The following is an 18956-nucleotide window of genomic DNA, read 5'->3' on the forward strand; positions in this document are numbered from 1 at the left end:
GCTAAAAGTCCAAAAGTCTCATTTTTTTAATCAGAATCTGTTCTCACTAATTCTTACATACTTCCCCTGACCACAGGGTGCTTCTGCAGTCAGCTGGAGTCCAAGAAAATGGAGTTCCCCAGCAGATAACTCCATAAAAAGAGACCAGACTACTTTCTAAAGGCTGTTTTATAAAACAAATGTTGATTTGTAATATGAAAATGTGGAAGATTTGTCTTAAAGACTTCTAATGGCTAAAAAGGCTCTGGCTGGAAACTCACGAATTATAACTTAGACCATTTTTATTCTGGATTCTTTTATATTCCCCGGGCTTATGAGCTTCTTGACTACTTCAGGTGTCTTTATTTTACATGCAAAACAGAAGCTTTCTGAAAATTCACGAAGAAATATCAGAGCATACTAGAATTTCCTGTTAAACATTAAGTGAAATATTCAAATTCAAAGACATTTCCAAGCATCTAGTTCTCACTTCAATCTTTTTAACAATTCATTTACCAATTAACAGAGTGCCTTACAGCTTTATTCGAAACACCCAGAGATAATCAAGCAGGAGATCTTGACAATTTGAATTATTTTGGGGGAAAAAACCATGAAACACCATATTCTTTGAGCAGCAGAAAATATATGGTTCAGCGATTTATTTTCACAAAGGAACAACCACCTTGGGAAAATCTTCTATCCACTGAATAGGTACTACAAAAATAGTAGCTGTCTCCAGGGCTTTTCAGCGTGACCCAAGTATACTCCTGAAAGACAGCCTGCTGGAGTATGACCTTAGTTCCAGCTACCTGAACATTCGCCTCCTTATGTCCGTCTTGGTACTGCCACAAAGGTGCCACGGAAGTCAAAATCTATGCCTAGAGACTGCAAGGCTGAGGTGCAGAAACTAGCTGCTATGCAAGAAAAGGCTAAACTGAATTTGCAGGGCTGACAAATAGAAAAGCTATGTCATGACTTCTCACAGCTGAGCATATTTGACAAGGAGGTAACTGGTAGAATATACCTGGATTTCCCTCGTTTTAGGTATTACCAAGTCTTGGTTTTGTTCAAAACAAATACAATCTGCAGCAACAATAGATGATAGCTGCATTTTAACTCTAATGCCAAAGAAAGTCTTTGGAAATTATACCATCACCAGCTATTGCAATAAAAAAAGGGAGGGATTTAAAAATAAACTTTTAAATAGGACCTATTAAAAATCTTTCTCAAAAAAAGGGATCTAAAAATAATTATTGAAATAGGCCTTAATAAAGATGTCTCAAAAAAAACTCTTCAAAAAACCCAAGGTCCCAATTCAGAAAAATATCTAAGCATATGCTTAAAATCTTTCAGGTTTATCAAACCACAAAAGCAAGCACTTACGTACTGTTGAGCCTAATTGGAATAAAGTATGTGGTTAATGAATAAGGATAGGCAGTTGAATTGAGATCCAGGTGCAGAAATAATTATCACATCAGCTCAACAGTCTGTAGTTCATTAGACTTTCTCTCAAAAACCTAATTTCTGGCACCACAGCCTAGGAAAAAAGTCATCGAGTTCAAGTCTGGCTGCTTTGCAAATCAGTTCATTTTAAATTCCTCAATTACAAAGGGAGGAGGGGGGCAAAGGACACAACTGCCCCACAATAGCTGAAAATACAGTGTTAGTTGGCTCTACCATTAACAACATGCAAGAGCAACAATGCTTCAACTTCTTTCATCACCAGTGCACCAGTCAAGAACATACTGAGGAAGGGATAGCAAACATTGGACAGTCACATCACAAAAAGGACAGAGCAGTATTTAGAGGAAACATCTGCAATTACTAAGACGGACTAGGTCACCAGCACTCTTGTAAAGATTTGTGAAAAATGCATTTTCTGTAAATTGTTTTCAGAACATTGCAGCACCACGTGGCCACCTAACAAATTAACTCTCAGGAAGTGAGTGGTTCCCAGCACCCATTCACTGGAGAAGGTTGATTCTATGCCCATCAGCTATTCCTCAGTCTGTAGAGAATGCACAGCCTTACCGTAACTTTCCGACATTAGTTTAAATACATACCAAAAAACGCATCAAAAAAGTAAGAACACAAAATAACCTTATTTGGTTTTAGTTAATATTGTTTGTTACTTTGTGGGGTGGGAGGGATCTAAGCTGAATCACTGAAGCTAATTTTGATTTATATCAGCCATGCCATTTAGATATTAAATGTGTATTTACCACTACCGTTGACAGCTCTTACGGCTTACCTCTCCCAACAGCATGGACAACGGATGGGCCAAAGCCCCGGATTTGGAATCCAAGTCCATCTGCAGAGTCAGGAATCTTCACTGTCCTGATACAAGCAAAGACTCAATATGAATACAGCAAAAGGTAGTATTTTGTTGGTCGAGACAAAGGTGGACAGCAATAAGTAAGTTACAATGGTGTTAAGACTTCACGCTCTCCTTCAATTCACGGTTTCAGTTTCAGCACCATTCATATTCCAGCTACTTTGCACCACTGACTTCAGACATAAGCGCAAGCCGAGATACCGAAATCAATCAGAGGAAGGCAGTACTATTTGGCAGGGAAATTCAATATGCCAATTACGACCAGAGCACCACCATAGCTTTAGGATTCCTCCCAAAGGGACTGCGGTTTGGGCGAGTTGGCAAGCAATACTGAAAGCCCTGGGAAGGCAAGCAGTCTCTCAGCGAAAAGAACAGAGCCTGGGAACCAAAGACCATGGGAGACCTTGCCAGATGAGCTACAGAGCACTGCGGAGACTAGATCCGTATCACAATTTTTTAACACCTAACTGTCTACTTGGCAAGTTTTATTGAAAAAGTATTTTGCTGCAGTTTGAGCAGCTATGCAAAGTACTGGGTTTTGTACAGCAAGAATCACCTGCTACTGTTCCTATAACTTGTAAGCACATTGAAATACGCTCCCTCTTGGTCTACGTGCAACAGTAATAAACCTACTGACAAACGTAAGTAACAAAAGCACAGTCCTGAGAATCAGAAGTCACATCTACCCTTAAAATGAAGCCCTGAGCTCACACAAAGTAAGCTAGCATATCCACATGATATCAGCTCACATTCCAGAAAAAGCAACACAGCTGCATTAGCCCTTATCAGAGCTAGTTAGGTCATGCATAGCATTGCACTCATTTAAGTTTGCAGCCTTTACTTCCAGAGCCAGCTTTGTCATTCTTTAAGGGATCTTTACCCCAAGCTCTATTTGCCAGTGCAAAAGCAGACAAATTCAAATTTGCTCAAAAGCAATTTTAAAACACATCTGGACTGTAATAAACTTGATTTACAGGTAGTTTTGAATAATATCACTGCATCTTTTCTTGTACTTTCATGTTTTTCTGGTATACATGATGTTTAGCATTTGGAGACGATTATCAGTGGAGCTGAGATCCAAAACCCGCTGAAGTCTATAATTTAAAAAAAAATATTAGAATATTCTTAAGATTAATAAATTTCCATTTGAAATATTCTCCTAAGTATAGCATCATTTAGTACACATATACTAAGGTTGATACTATCTATATGGTTTCATTCTGAAAATCCTTTGTGAACACTCTAAGGAGCTATAAAAGACCATCACTGGCAGTTTAGGCTAAGAATTTGGGAGATAACTGTCTCTTCTGCAAACACAGTTGTGCTAGCAGCAGCTCCCAACAAAAAGCAGGCAGTACTGAGAAACAAATTCTTCAGCTCCTCAGAACTCCTCATTCTCTAGATCGTCTCTGCCAACCTTGAAACTCACCCGCATTTTCACTGGCCAAGTCGAACCAAGATCTGTAGCAAAGAATGACCAAGATACGCCTTTTACACTTGCTGCAACACTATCATCTACTGGTTTGGGGGATGTTTTTGTTGTTTTTGGTTGGTTGGTTGGTTGGTGGTTGGGGTTTTTTTGAGTATCATTCCAGATGATCGTCTTTATGCCATATTTCTTTCTTTGCTCTTTCCCCCTTTCTGGGTGCCACTGTATTTCCCAAGACACGTTTGCTTATTAACAGGAGAAATATGTCTCCACCCTACAACTGAACCAGGGCCATTTCCAAGGCACTCTGTGCGTGCTGTCTAGTAACAGAGGACGGTTCCTCCTTACCCTGCAAAATTTGGTCAAAATCACTCCTGACCACTGCTTCTTACTCTCCTCTTTCTTTGGTACATACAAACCAGTTACAACTGCATTAACTTTATTAATAGACCTATGCTCGTTTACATACTTACTGAACCCAGCCAGTAGGGCTCACTTTGTATTTCGTTTACGTAACAAAAATTGCATTCAGGTAGGAATGTATCTCGTATAAAGCCAGGGAGCTGTTTACTTGCTCCTGCTGTTTGCACAACCAGTACACATGCTGAAGGGGCCCACTAGATCGCAGACTCCAACTTCTGCCAAACCAGCAACTAATCCCCAGACAGAGGAACTTGTTTAATAAACACAGTGAGAGATAAGTGATCAAAAGCGTCCAGATAGTCAAGGAAACTTCATTTACACTTGTGGTTCCTGCATGTATTTAAAGTGGCAGAGCTGATGATCTAAAGCACTCGTGTTTTGCTTTTGCTGACTGACAAATGAAATAAAACAAAATCAAAGCAGATCAAATTGCTTTACAAAGATTAGATACAGCATTTAAAATAACTTTACAGTAGCACTGTCTGAAGTTCCACTGGTATTTTAAAACTCACTTTAATTGTAGTTTGTAAAAATTCCCCCAAAGGAATGAAAACTTACTCCCGTGGTTTAGTGCTCACAAGAACCCGCAGGGGCTTTCTGCTGTTTAAACATGCTTTCAGGAAGCAATCCACTTCACTGAAGGGTCGCAGAAAAACCAGGTCACCATTAATAGCAAAGATTTTTTTGCCAACTTCCAAGCCTGCCATCTAGAAGACAATAACAGTTGTGTATATGTTTGCCTTTTATAACCACTAACATTATGTTTTCTTCTGCTGGCATGCAACCCCTGTAGGAATAATGACATTCACATTTCCTTTACGTTCTTTGTGTCCTTAACATACCATGCACAATAGACTTAACACCACAAAACGCTTCTAGAACTTGTTAAATTGACATGAAGAGTACAGTAAACACTCATTCTAGAGAGACCTAAATAAAAGACCTAGTCTTAATCAAGATTTTATGACAGTATTACAGTATCAGTTAACATGTGTAATAATTAACACAACAGCTTTCATTGAACCAGTTTATTTTTTTTATTACATTACCTAATTTGTCCATCCATCATTCTCCAAAGGCATTACAGCTTCTTTCATAAGGAAAGACCTGATTCGTATTTTAGTAAGTGAATATTTATTAAAACCCAAAACAAAACAATATCCTTAAACGTTTCATGGCCTTTGAGCCAAAGGTATGGCAAGCCAAACTGCATACAGGTTTTAAACTCTGGTCTAACAAGAAAGGAACCGTAAGCAGTTGGATGGCAGGAGTACGCAGAATGGCTCAGGGCACAGGCTAAGCCTTAGCACCATCTGAGAGGATGGCAGAGCCTGACTGTTAGAAATCACCCTGGATATGCTTCTGTGGCTGTGTTATATTATTGATTTGCCGTATCTATTTTTATCTCAAATTTCTATTCCACCATGAGATTTAGGAAGGCTTGAAATCCAGGTCTAATTTTTTTCTGTCATGGAAGAGACTCGTTCTTTATCTTTACACGTATAGAGATTCCCATGAAGTTCAGTAGAATATGAATTTACCCGAAGAGCACCTAAAGCAATACTAACAAACCGAAAGGCTGTCATTTATATTTATTCAGTCAGATTCTCAAACTCTAGACTTTATCCAAAGCTTGATAAATCCTTCATTATGAAATATATCAAGTGCAACTCACAGACTAGCTTTACACTCATTTCATATTTTACCAAAAAATGTTTATTCTACTCATGAGTAATATCATCACTGGAATATTGTAAAATGAAAAAAAACAAAATGATAACTTTTATATCACCACTCAATACGGCAATTTACCCAAGCAGAAAATCAGTGTTGAAAATGGTCAGAGAATATTTTTAATTTAAAAAAAAAAAAACAACAACAAAAAAAAGACAAAAAGCTTTCTTGGAAAGTTGTCATTGTGACCTTCTACTGCTATAGATTTTCCTAACTGATGTATAAAACATACACCTGTGATCAAGTGAACAAAACAGGGAAGGTAATTTATAATACTTGATACCTCAGCATTTGATCCTTTCTCCACCACTTTAATAATTGGCACCTTATTTTTATCTTCTAAACCAAAACCATAGGTGCCTTCATTAGATTTAATCTGAAAAATAAAATTGTTCAAAATATTGTTCAGAAAGGCATTAAGAAGAGCTAAAGTATATCCCCATTATATAACAATACACAGTGCTAATTTATTGTCGCTACAACCAATTTTTTACTCATCAAAACATTCTATCACTGGGTTTCACTCACCAGTAATGACTTGGCTATGACATTTTCCACTACTTTGAGATCATGTTTCATGAGTCTGTGCTTCATATTTGACCCTTCCATTTCTTCATCCGCATAAAAACGGAACAGCAGTGGTTCATCTTTAAACTCGCTTTTCTCTAACACTGTATGATACAAAAACATAAACATTAATCCTTTTTTTCTTTTGAAATTTTGAACGGTGTGACTTTCATGAACCATAAAACACTAAACATGCATACAAAGTCTAAATGCTAGCAAAGTATCTAGGAAAATCCTAATTTTAAATATAAGCAATGATTTTTATTTGGATCCATTACAGATGGGTGTCATTAAGCTCATTTTCAACTACATTTGATTTCACTAAGCTGAGGAGGACACGCTAGCCTGAAATGGTTTTAGTGAGAGTGCCAAGCACAAGTTTGGTTTTTTTCCTAAAATGGATTTTAAAACATGATTTTGAAAAGTTGTTCTGGACAGCTGCTGGAGATGCTCACCACCAAGGTCTGTCAATCTCTAGGTGGTGAAGCATGCCAGGTTCAGTACTAGAAATGGATTTTGTGGGGATGTGGAAGCAACTAGAACAGCAGACAGATGCATTTGTATGTTTAAAAATCAAAGGAAAAAGAATGAACAGCACCAGGGGGAAGTTAGTTCTCCCTCCTTCTCTAAACAAGCTGATGAGAAAATAATTTCCTCCTCTTATTATTTCAGTAAATGACCTACTGCTTCAATCCTTTCACTGAAATCTTCCCTCAGATCATATTAAATGTGACCTTGTTCTCCTCATTTTTGGTACTGCCCATCCCTCTGCTCTCCTCTCTTTATTCTCTGCTGTCCTTATGATTTTCTCATTCTTCTGCAGTCCACTTTCTCCTGCTGTCACCACTTCATTTCTTTAAAGTCATTCTCCTCCATACTTTATTCATTCCTCCAAAAATACCTCTGCTATTTCCTACACATTTCCTCAATTTTTATCATCTCATCTGTGCAAACATGTATTATCTGCTTAAGAAATTTCTTTCAAAGTGGCTAATAAAACTGCCCTCCCTAAATCCTTCAGAGGATGAATCCCTCAGTACATGCTATAAAATTGACTGAACATAATTTTCAGAGTATACAATAGCTATTTGTTTTTCTTGAAGACTGTAGCATAGGTCTCTTCAGCAATACAATGAAAGAACTTCCTATCCCTTCTGGAATATCTTTACCAGCCCCTGCACTTCCTTCCTTCTATGTAGATAGCATTAAACAAAATGTAAGCATAGCTTGTATAGAATGCATTTACTTACCATGGTGCATAAACCCATTATCACAAAGAGCTACACCAAATATCATAGCTTCTTCCCTTGTCCGGCAATCGCCCTGTTAAACCATAGCAGATTTTTTTAATATACTTTAATAAAGCAGAAAAATGGATTCTATGCACAATGGCATAACCTCACAGGGCCAGCAATGGTTGTATATTATATTTACCACTCCCGCCTTTATAGACGCATTTATAGCATACATTTTAAACAGTAAATGCATGTTTATATGATATATTTCTTTATAGTTACAAATAAATACATAAACATTTTAGTAACACTGCATTCTCCATAAAAATTGGACATAATAGAATCTCAAAGTATCACAGTTTTTAACTTTTATTTTATAAAACTGGTGCATGTTTGAGTGAACACGCTACCCTGTTCTTGTTCCTAGTTCACCTAAAAAAGAACTGATGACAGCAAATTGGTACTGACTTTTATCCATCTAGTTAGTAATTTAGAGTTTTCAGAGCCTATTCATTTCATTTTAAGCCATGAACAACGTTACATGCTGAATCACAAAGCTAGGTCTCATTAAAACATTTATAGTTCAGTTGCAAATAAGGAAGATAAGCACAAAAGGGATGAACAGCATGGCTGCTGACAGCTGATTTCTGTTACTTTACCGGTTTAAGAGGATTACATTTACACATGCTGTTCTAATAACCCTTCCACAAAGTGGTTGCATGTTATTTGGCTTAATACATCACCACCTTTCAAACTGGAATTTAAATGCAAAAAGTACATAAATCCAAAGGTGTGTACTTGCCTGTGCGATCAACCAGTCTATGAGTTTGTTAGCCATGACTACAGATTTGTAGGTTCTCAAATGATAATCTTTATCCCTGTTCAAAACAAAACAAAATTTAAGAATCAAACAAAAACTCAAAGAAGCCTAACAGAAAAAGCTTGTATTGCACAAACAGGTTAGTACAAGCATGAATTGAGCGTTTTGCAATGGTTCAGAAGTTCCCTCTGGAGTAAAGCAAGTAAAACCTTTCAGTGTAGCTGGAAAGGAGGAGGATGACCATATCTTACTTGGGCAATAATGTCGCTGGAGTGTAAAGGCAGTTGTCTCGTTACAGTTGAGACTCTCCAAATGAGGTAATGGAGTGTTAGTAAAGGAGTGTAATATATACAGCAAGCATCAAAGCATATCCATCAGGACCTAGAAGGCTCTAAAAAGTCTGTAAAAAAGGTCATATTGAATGGAGTTTGCAGTCATTTAATGATTCAGTTATGCTTTTTGTCTTGACAGGCCTTCAATCTTCTTTGATTACTCCCAAAAAAACAATTTCGAAAGCATAGGTTAGGTTCTGACATTCAAACACAGCATCTTCAGTTTATATACTTCTTCCAAATGACCCACTACGGATTTCCCAACTGGACCCACCTAATTACTGGAGTAAACAGACTGTGAAGGCGACAGTACAGTCGTACACCCTGTTAAAGAGAAAGATGAGGTTAGTTAAGCACATATGCACACCACAGAGCATATAAAAGGAACTGACACGGTAAGGAAGCCTGTATGTTCTAAACGCGCTTCATTTAGACAGTAAAAAAAGTCTGTTGAAATTTCAATATGTTTTTCATGTGCCAAAACTTAAAATTTCCAAATAACAATAATGATGAATAAGTTATGAGAAATTACACATTTTTAATCTAATCTAAGCTTCCCTGAGACACATACAAAAAGGATTAGTTTTAAGGTAGCATGTAAAAATTCTGAAGGTATAGTACTTTGAAAGAAAAGTACACAAAACCTGAAAGATAAAGCAATGGTTCCATGCATTAAGGTTTTCCCAATCACTGCTCGCTATTCTACACACAGAGTCAGTAACTAAAGTAAAAAACACTGCATTTGGTTGCATTTGATTATATGCATAGGTGCCTTCTTTACAAATTGAAATTATAACTAACCAGTGAACTTTAAAAGAAAAATGCAAAAGACTCAAAGATTTGAAAAGTTTTACATTAAAAACAATGAAACAAAACATTTGGAAGAGTTTAAGATACTAGCATCAGAAAATGTTATTTAACAAAAGAAATCACATTAGTATTCTTTAGCAGACTATCAAAAACAATTATGTTTATAAGATGCAAGAAGAACCATGTATTATATTAACAAATGCCAGCAGAAAAGTGAATGATACTGTAACGTAATACCCAAATTCTGGCATTTTCTACCACCTCAAAATCATGAAGAGTTTAAAGGCAACTATGCTCCATGATTTTCTTATGCTCAGTAATGTAGATGGATAGTACTACCTACCTGTGTTTAAACATCTATGTGATTGCAGATTTACTGCCTTTTTAAGGCACTAATAAGACACTCAGATTTAAGAGAAAATTAAAAAGAATTTTCTACGTGTAGCTTCATATCCATTAAAAAGGACTGAAAAATACAAAAGACTGAAACGCCAGCTTTAGAATCACCCAGAAACACAGGCAATGCATCCGGCATATGAAACCACTAAATAACAAAAATAATGAAAAAATTTAAAAAATTTTATTAGTATTTAAAATGTGTAACAAGCCAAAGTCTTCCCTTGCAAACAGAAAACTAAATTTGATTCACATAAGTATAGAGATGGGCAAGCGTGAGGGGATATAAATATAGCATAATATTTTACATTATTTTTCAAGCAGAATCTCCATTTCTAATGTGTTCTTCCTAATAATAGCAACTATTCTGTTCTGTACCTTAGAGATCACATCCTGCATCTCATTTCTTGGATAATACGTTCCATCATCATACCGGAATCTGTACAGCATGTGTTCGGGTTTGAATTGGTGCTTATCTGTAACTATATTTAAAAAAAAACCAATCATGTATTGTTAGGTGACTTTCTGAAGAAACCAGCAAGAGAGAAGAGAGCTAACATCATTTCTTCTAGTAACAGCCCATTACACAGCAATAGGTAGATTTCAGACAGGGAGGACAAGGAAGCCCAATTAGATTATCTGCCCTAAGATCCTTTATGTCACTGGTGACAATATTTCTCACAACACTGAAGTAGTCCACAAGACACCAAACAATTTCAAGTCACAGGGCATAGAATAAGAAAGACAAACAGGCAGGGAACAGCCTGGAAAATGAGGCACTCAAATCTGCTCTAGTCTTCAGCACTTTTTCGAAGCTTATCAACCAAGTAGCCAATTAAAGCTTTTTTTGCAACTATTGCTATTAATTTTCCACATTATTCTCTGTTCTAATTCTTGCTGACACCAATGTCAGATGAGTCAATAAAGATACAAACCCTCTACAACATATCTGACCAGTCTTGCAGTGGGGAGGAAAGGGAGAGGGAACGTCTTCCTCTGTACATAGCCAGCTGAGGGTCTTCAGTGCAAAACACTTGCAATCATTATGAAGGTGTTGACAATCCATTTCACCAAAGACCCACAAAAAAGGATCTTTACAGGTGATCTGCACGTGATTCCAGCAGTAAACCTCACAACTTCAAGCATTTTGTCAGAACAGTCATATCATACAATACAAAAATTCTCCTGGAAATGGTACTACAGCAAGACTTTCTGAAAAACAGCTGATTCATTTGAGGGCTGAGGACAGCACTAGGCACTAGCACCATCCTAGGATAACTATCTGGTATTGTTTTGGTTGCAGATGTAAGCTTTTCTTTTGAAACTAAATGTGCATGTCATCAACTGATAAAGAAAGTTACTGTAATGTCTTCATTGATCAGAGTAACAAGTGACAGTGTTAGGTAATTCTGTGCATGCTTTCCTATACCAAGTGATTAAACCATCGTCCCTTACTCTCCTAAAAAATGTAGTTAGGCACCATAAACTCTGTTTATGTAAACTTCTCTACTTGTATTGATACATCTACTAATAGTAAAGCCCAGGACACTATTCCAATTGGCTTAACTGATGGTTCACAGTAAGGTGATTATTCAAAATAACTCCTAAGCTCTTTTAGAATCATTGCTGCTCAATACATCAGATAGAGGCTACAATACAGTGTCTAGTATAACTATCTAAATGAATTTTAATCAATTGTGACCATTTAACTCAGAAAAAGAAGATATCTTCTAGTTTTGTAATTAAAAATAATTTCCTACTGTTGGAGAAAAAAATATATTACACTAGATCAGTGTATTAAGAGTTTTTAAAACCAGTAACTACAGAAAATAGAAAAACCACCACCAGGACAGTATTGCTTAACACCAAATGGTTCCTCGAAGTTACAGAGATGCGCAGGGAGGGACCCAGGACTATAAAGCACCTTTCCACTCTTGCATGCCCATGACCAACAGAGCAGGCTCTGCCCTCTGAGGAACACAAGCACCGCTCTGTCTTTGCAGCTCCTACTTACACACAGTACACCAGAAACTAGGGGAGCAGGTCCACAGAGTTGGCACCTGCTGAGCTCCGGAAAGCAAGGAAACCAGACATGGATGCTTCCAACTCTACTGTATTCTGTAAAATACCACATCTATCCAGTGAATGCTGTTGAAGGAAGATGTAAATCGCTACTCAGTGTGGAGTGGGTGTTTTCTGTGATATAGATGTGATTTGGCTTGTTCTGCTCAAGAGGAAGGATGGATGGTCTATCAGCTACCATACTAAAATGGAAACGTTAACAAAAAAATTATGAAAACATTTAGCTTACTGAATAGCTTTCCTTTTAACTAGTATCAACTGTACATTTGCAAGACAATAGGTTTAAACATGTAAAGCTGATAAAACACATCATTACCAGTAAAATCAGGAAACCCAAGCTGGTTTTTATGTCACTCCCAACCATGTACCTATACTTCGTGTTGGGATAGATATTTATATGGCACACACTAAGAAAAGGAAACTGATCCAGATTTAAATTGGTCTTTACATTTTTGCTAGGGTCATTTCAACTCAGATCAGCACACCATTCCAGGAAACTGCAGAGCTACATGATATTTAGATTATATTGTTGTAACTACAAAACTCCTTACTGCCTTGAAAGGAAACTTCCATCTCTAATCAGCAGCAGCAAGTGACTGGACAAAGCACCTCAGCCCACTGGCTGATACAAGTATTTTCACATATTAGGGGATGCCACCAGATGGATTTAAAACAGCAACATAGAGATTTTTCCTTTTTGCAAAACTGGAGGAAAAAAAAAAAACAAACAAGGAAAAACCATAACTTTTCTACTTGCAAGAGTTCACACACCAGGAAGTAAAACAATGCCCATCACAACATGGGTCTGGCACTGCTAGAGTGAAGCCCAGCACAGTGAAAACAATGGCCAGCACAGGGAATATGCAAAGTCTAACAAAGCCCTCTATAACATTTGCAATGTGAGTAACAGCCAAACTTTCTTTCTCCCTTGCTCCCTCTGTGAAAACAGATGGTTCATTCAACTTTATTTTAAGAATTCTATTTTCACTGAACCACAGCTGGATCCACTATTCAAAGTAGCATGTCTGGCTCACATTTCTATGCTCTAATATAATTACCCTTTTATCTCATGAAATTACACAATATTCATTTAACTCTGTATTGAGAAAGTCTATGAGTGTATTTGGGATATAAATTACAAGATCAGGAGAAGAATCTTTGGCAACAGAATCATTCCATTGAAAACAATTCTCTGTGTGTAGTAAACATAATAGCATCTGACACTTGAATGATAGTGGAGGAAAATCATGTAGACTGACATTAAAGAATTAAAGACTACATGACTACTGATGAATAAACTTAATGCTTTTCCTCCTACTCTGCATATGTTTAAAATGCACACAGTTAAGTGGCACTCTGCTACTCCTGCTTTCTTTCCAGACAAGGACGCTGAAAACATTGTGCAAAGATCTTATAAAGTAAGTATTAAATTCACTGCTGGCTGAAGTATAGAAGTATTAAAATGTATATTATCAATGATACTATCTAAATTTACACCCCAGATCTATGCTTCACAACTGTTTCACTGTTTATTTTTTTAAGTGACTGTACCTATTGTAACCCAAATATATCTTCAAAAACACAAGTTTCTCTGGTTCACTTATATGGTCCTGTTGGCCTATACCTTGTAAAAGGGTCAGAGATGAGGACCTGCTCTGGTAAGAGAAAAATGTTGCCAACGCAAATTACCTCCAGAAATCAAACCTTCTTATTGGCTCAAAAACTGAACCATTTCAGTGATACTTCTCTCCAGAATGAGCTAAATGCAGATAGTTGACTGAAAGTTTCAACATAAAAATATCAGTTTTAGTAACTATACAATGTAGTGAAAATAAGGCCTTAAAATTCAAAAGATTAAACTGTTGGTTTCTAGGTTGGATTCCACCAGCTCCACTTGTAATACCTAACAGATGAGGAGCAGGCACATATATCAATAGCTACTACAATTCTTAGTTGAACAAGTATTCCTAAAAAGCCTGGCCTTAATAAAAGGCTTAAATCCTTAAAAACAGTCTATCGTTCTCTGTTCCCCCAGAATTTATTTTTGCTTACAAGAGAATAGCGATGTTTCTCTAAGTCCCTGTTTGCAATGTTGTGATCCCAACAGCATAGATGTAATCTGATTAAATCAATGCAGCCTCTCCCAGTAAACCTGCTAAGCATGAACTATGGCCCCATGAGGTCCCTCCAAGTATATAAAGCAGATTCAAAAAGCTATCTGGCGTTAACCTGACTACCTTTTTGTCAAACAACATTAAGGCCACTCTAATTACAATAATTACCTTGAAAACAACTAAGTTAAAAGTAATTATATTTACCATGATGGATAATGCCATTCTCTAATAAAGCTTGGCCAAGATGAACACCTTCTTCAGATTTGTGTATCTCTCCAATTTCCAACAACCAGGACACAAATTCACTGAATGAAAAACAGATACAAATAAGAAGGTTTAAACGTCATACCACCAAATCTACTACATTTCCTTCTCAGTTACTAGTGTTTCTTACTACCCTAGTAAGTGATTCTTAAGCTTAATGATCTTCAGGATGCCATATCACTTTAAAAAAAAGCACTCATTTCAATTTTTTTTTTTATTTCGACATAAATACATATGGTTTCCCTTGAGATGTCTTTTCTTTTCTGCTCATGAAGTTGATCTTACACATGGTGAAGACCTCCCATGTTTTCTGGTACCTCCTAAAGCAGCATAACCACACTTGACCAGACTGTCAAATGTAAGGCAATCCCAGGTATACCTACTGCACCTGCCCAGAGCAGATATGCCATGAAGGCAGAACATAATCACAGTATGATATAACAGTAGGCATGTTACTTCTGAGACGTGTCAGACACGTTGACATCCTGAGCATATACACAAAGTATGTAGTGCATGTGCAGGAAATACCTGGCTTATTTCACAATAAACCTGATGCAGTTCAGAGATATCAAACTTACAGCACATAAGATATTTGTATGTGTGTTACAAATCAAAAGAGCAGCGAAGTAAGGTAGTGCAACGTTCATGTCCGTGGGTTTTAATTGGTGACCCAGTTAAACTGGGACAAGCAAAAGCCTACTTCAAAAGGCTCTGCTTGAAAGAAAGCACACAAAAGCAGCCATTTGACAGTAGGCTTAAATGTTTCACACGTGCGTCCATACCATGAGTGTATTCTTTAACTGCTTCCAATAACTTCACTGAGGGAACATGATTCAACCGCAACTCAATCATTAATCTTAATCCCGGTTTCAATTCTCACCAGCTACGTGACTTCAGACAGTGCTTGAGAATCTCCCAAGTTTCCACTTTTAAACCTGTGGTGAGTATTGTCACCATAATGTGGTTGTGCAAACCAGCCACTGTACTGTATAAAAATACTTTCCATACTTAACTATCTTACAGTCAAATGAAGTAAGTGATAACCCTTCTGCCGCCCTAACAATTTTTTTTTGGTCATATACACATTTGTAGCGTAGCTATTGCTTTCTCCTCCTCTTACATTCAGTTTTCATAAGGCATAGGTATACTATGGCATTATAAAGACCCTCCTGATAATAGGGGTAGATTTTTAAACATGTGAACTGCATTTTGTAACTCTCTACCTGATATTCAGGCAAGAGAAGGACAGGACCAGTTTTAGAGGCAGATTTTTTAAGTGGAAAAAAGCAAATTTGATATTGTTAAACTAGGCATTTCAGAGACCAAATGCATTAAGCAAGTTAGGAATTATTTCTTTAAAGAAACTGTTTTATTCAATGCATTTTCCTATTATCAACATACCTTTGCAGCCTTGTCTCTTTAAAAAGCTATTTTGGAATGTAAGTACACATCCATAAAGTTCAGGCAGATCAATTTCCATTTTGGCTAAATTCTGGGAGGCAAATAGGCCTAACAGGCATTACAAATAAAGCGTGGTTTCCGCAGAATCCCAAAGAAGATTTAAAATGTGTTTTTAGCTGGGTAAAAATCATGCTAAAAAATGCACAGAATACCTTCCAAGAAAGCATTTGGGGAAAGTGGTTAATTTCCTTTTCCTGTCTTTGATGAGATTCCCTTGTTTGCACATCATTTTGTACAGCCTTTCTCCTTGCTCAGAGATCATCACCCAAGTGTCCTGTTCCATGCCCAATTTTAAACCTGCCAAAAATGCATTAAAATATTATGAAGTGATATTGCCATTATATTTCAGTATCTTCCCCAAAATGGAGAAGCAATACCAATATTTTGCATGTAAAAAAGTAAAGGAATTGTTTTCCATTATTTTTCTCAGAATCAAGATTCATCCATGAACATACAATCTTCATAAAGCATAACCAAACAATATCTCTAAGTTCCTCATAATGACGTTAAATTGTTACTGATAATGAACACCTATACCACCATCACCATTGATACTGTTAGTAATAAATGTTAACACAGTGATTTTCACAGACTTCAATATACAAACATTTGCAAGGGAGTAGTCACGTTTCACAAGTTTAAAAGAAAAGGGCCTTGGTTTTGCTCTTACCATGTGATAATAAAAAAGTTTTGACATAAAGGAAACTTTCTCAAAATTCCCATTAATAGTAACTAGTTATCTGTTACACCTTTGTTGCTTTCACATAAGAATAATTCACCCCTTTTCCACAAAAGCATAAATATAACTTGATTTTATTTGCTTCAGAATTTTTTCAACAACCAAAAGCTCTGAGGGGTTTTATTTCAATATTTCTTACTGGTTTATTTTTTCCTGATTCTCTGCTTGAGAAAATAATTCTGTTTTCTGAGTAACAGCTTATCAAAACCAGTTTTACTTGAATTATGCATCCTACTGGCCACTCACAAAAGCTTGTGCTTCCAAGGAATACCACAGACCTCCATATCCCATGTGCTTTCTCCATAAACAATTATTAATTCTGGACAAACCACACATTTCTGGAATGTCTTATGTACATGTACCCAGTTCCTGTTCAGTTTTTCACATTATTAAAATTGTAACTGGACATACTGAATCTGAGTAAGTGTCCGTCACTTTAATTCTGAAAAAAAAAATAGCTAGAAAAGAACATTTGCATCGTGAGATAAAGCTAACAATGGTATTTGATACAGATGTAGGAGTGCCTCTCATTAACCATGACCCAGATAGTGGTGATGCCACACAAACAGATAAAACCTGATTTATTCCCAGGAAAAGAAAACGTAACCAACATACTACTTTTGGAGCTTATAGGATGTTGATATTTTTATTTGTATTGACTGTTTGAATCAGATCAGCACAGCATCATCAGCCTTAAAGATGATCACCTTTTAAATAAATTTCTAACTTGGTGAATGCCTCAGGTGGTTATATGAAAGCCCCAAAACTGACAGGAAGACTTCCTAGCAAAAAGTTTCCAATTCAGCTTGGTTTCTCCTAGGAAGAAAATACAATTTATAAAATGGTCCTAGCTGATAATTCAGTTGCAACCACCAAAACCTCTGCTAAAATATTTCACTTGGGGCATCCTCTTCCTTTTGCTCAGCTTCTGCTATATGGACTCCAGGTAACAGTAGAGGTGGAGTTTCCCTAAGCACACCGAATCTCTGAGCCTCCTGACACGAACAGCCCAGCGAGCCCCAGCTACATGGCACACTCAAGCTCTATTTCCATGCCTCACTCCTGCTCCACATGCTGTATTTACCTAGCCTGGAGGTCACTGCTGCTCTGCGGGAGATGTGGGGTCTACAGCACCGCTGCCAAGAAATGCACAGGCACGCACAGCACGATGAGGACAGAGTCACTGACATGAGCCTCACTCCCAGCCCAGGAGATCTGGCGAGTGTGTTCATTTGATTTAGTCAGTCTCAGACTTGCAAAGTTAATAAAACACTGTTCTCACATACGCAGTCACTTAGACTGCAGTGTAATTGCCTATATATACACACATGAGCAGGCTCCATGTCTTATTAAGTAAACATACAATTGAAGCATCTTTATGTTCACAGTGATCGGGAAGCGTTTACAGCTACATTTAGATACAGTATTTGAATTCTAAAAAGATAGCTGTTTGGTTCCCTAGTCATTTGGCAACCTGCCTGCAATTAAGTGGATGCATCCTGCTTTGTAAGAGGTGTTTATACAGATATTTTGAAAAAAATCACTGTGCTGGAGGGGATGGATAAATTTATAAGTTGGTAGACTAACAGAGATACTCAAGAAATACTTTTGAAGATTCTGTGTTGCAAACTGAATCTAAGTGTGTACTAAACCCTCTCCTGCTCTGTCCTCTTCCTCTTTCCTTTGTGGTTGTCTCCTTGGTGGCAAAACCTACTGCAAACACCTGGAGCTGAAAAATTCTGCAAATCATAGGATGCTGAAATACTAGGACACGGCTTGGCTTTGGGAAGGCTACCTCAGACCACAGGTTTGGCAAGGTTTAGCTCAAACTCACGTCTACTACCAGCTGCTCAATAGTATAGTCTGAAATAGTAAGAACACATCAATATAAAATACTCCTACTTACTCTTTCTATTTCTTACCTACAGGTATCAAAAGTCTAAGGGAGCCAAGAAACTTAACAACAGCAAAGTGGGATTTGTTAAAAATTTTTTTAGCCAGTTTCAGATAAGGGCCTATACAGAAGCAGACAAACCTGGTTTTTGTTGCATTTGACACCATCTCTACCACATTGATTTTTCATTTGTTATTTTAAAATGTTGAGGTTTTATGGCATCTTTTTAGCTTTTCTACTATTAATTCCTGATGACACTATTAATTAGCCAGTGCGCAGACACCCGAGTTGAAACTCTGGTCTTACAGCAGATGTTCTACAAACATCCAATATTCACCATTA

At 37.1% G+C, this 18956-nt stretch overlaps 1 protein-coding gene across 1 annotated transcript in view; it reads right to left on the reverse strand.

Moving 5' to 3' along the window:
• PREX2 (phosphatidylinositol-3,4,5-trisphosphate-dependent Rac exchange factor 2) overlaps positions 1 to 18956 on the reverse strand; it is a gene marked incomplete at its 3' end in the record, with an annotated part of 98949 nt that overhangs the window by 46130 nt on the left and 33863 nt on the right. Inside the window, 10 exon segments of the mRNA XM_010294405.1 lie at positions 2231 to 2316; positions 4725 to 4873; positions 6184 to 6276; positions 6429 to 6571; positions 7718 to 7790; positions 8505 to 8580; positions 9129 to 9178; positions 10439 to 10542; positions 14461 to 14561; positions 16134 to 16278. Coding sequence (XP_010292707.1) covers positions 2231 to 2316; positions 4725 to 4873; positions 6184 to 6276; positions 6429 to 6571; positions 7718 to 7790; positions 8505 to 8580; positions 9129 to 9178; positions 10439 to 10542; positions 14461 to 14561; positions 16134 to 16278 — 1020 coding nt within the window.

This window comes from Phaethon lepturus, unplaced genomic scaffold, assembly GCF_000687285.1.
Source record: "Phaethon lepturus isolate BGI_N335 unplaced genomic scaffold, ASM68728v1 scaffold7559, whole genome shotgun sequence".
Lineage (NCBI taxonomy): Eukaryota > Metazoa > Chordata > Aves > Phaethontiformes > Phaethontidae > Phaethon > Phaethon lepturus.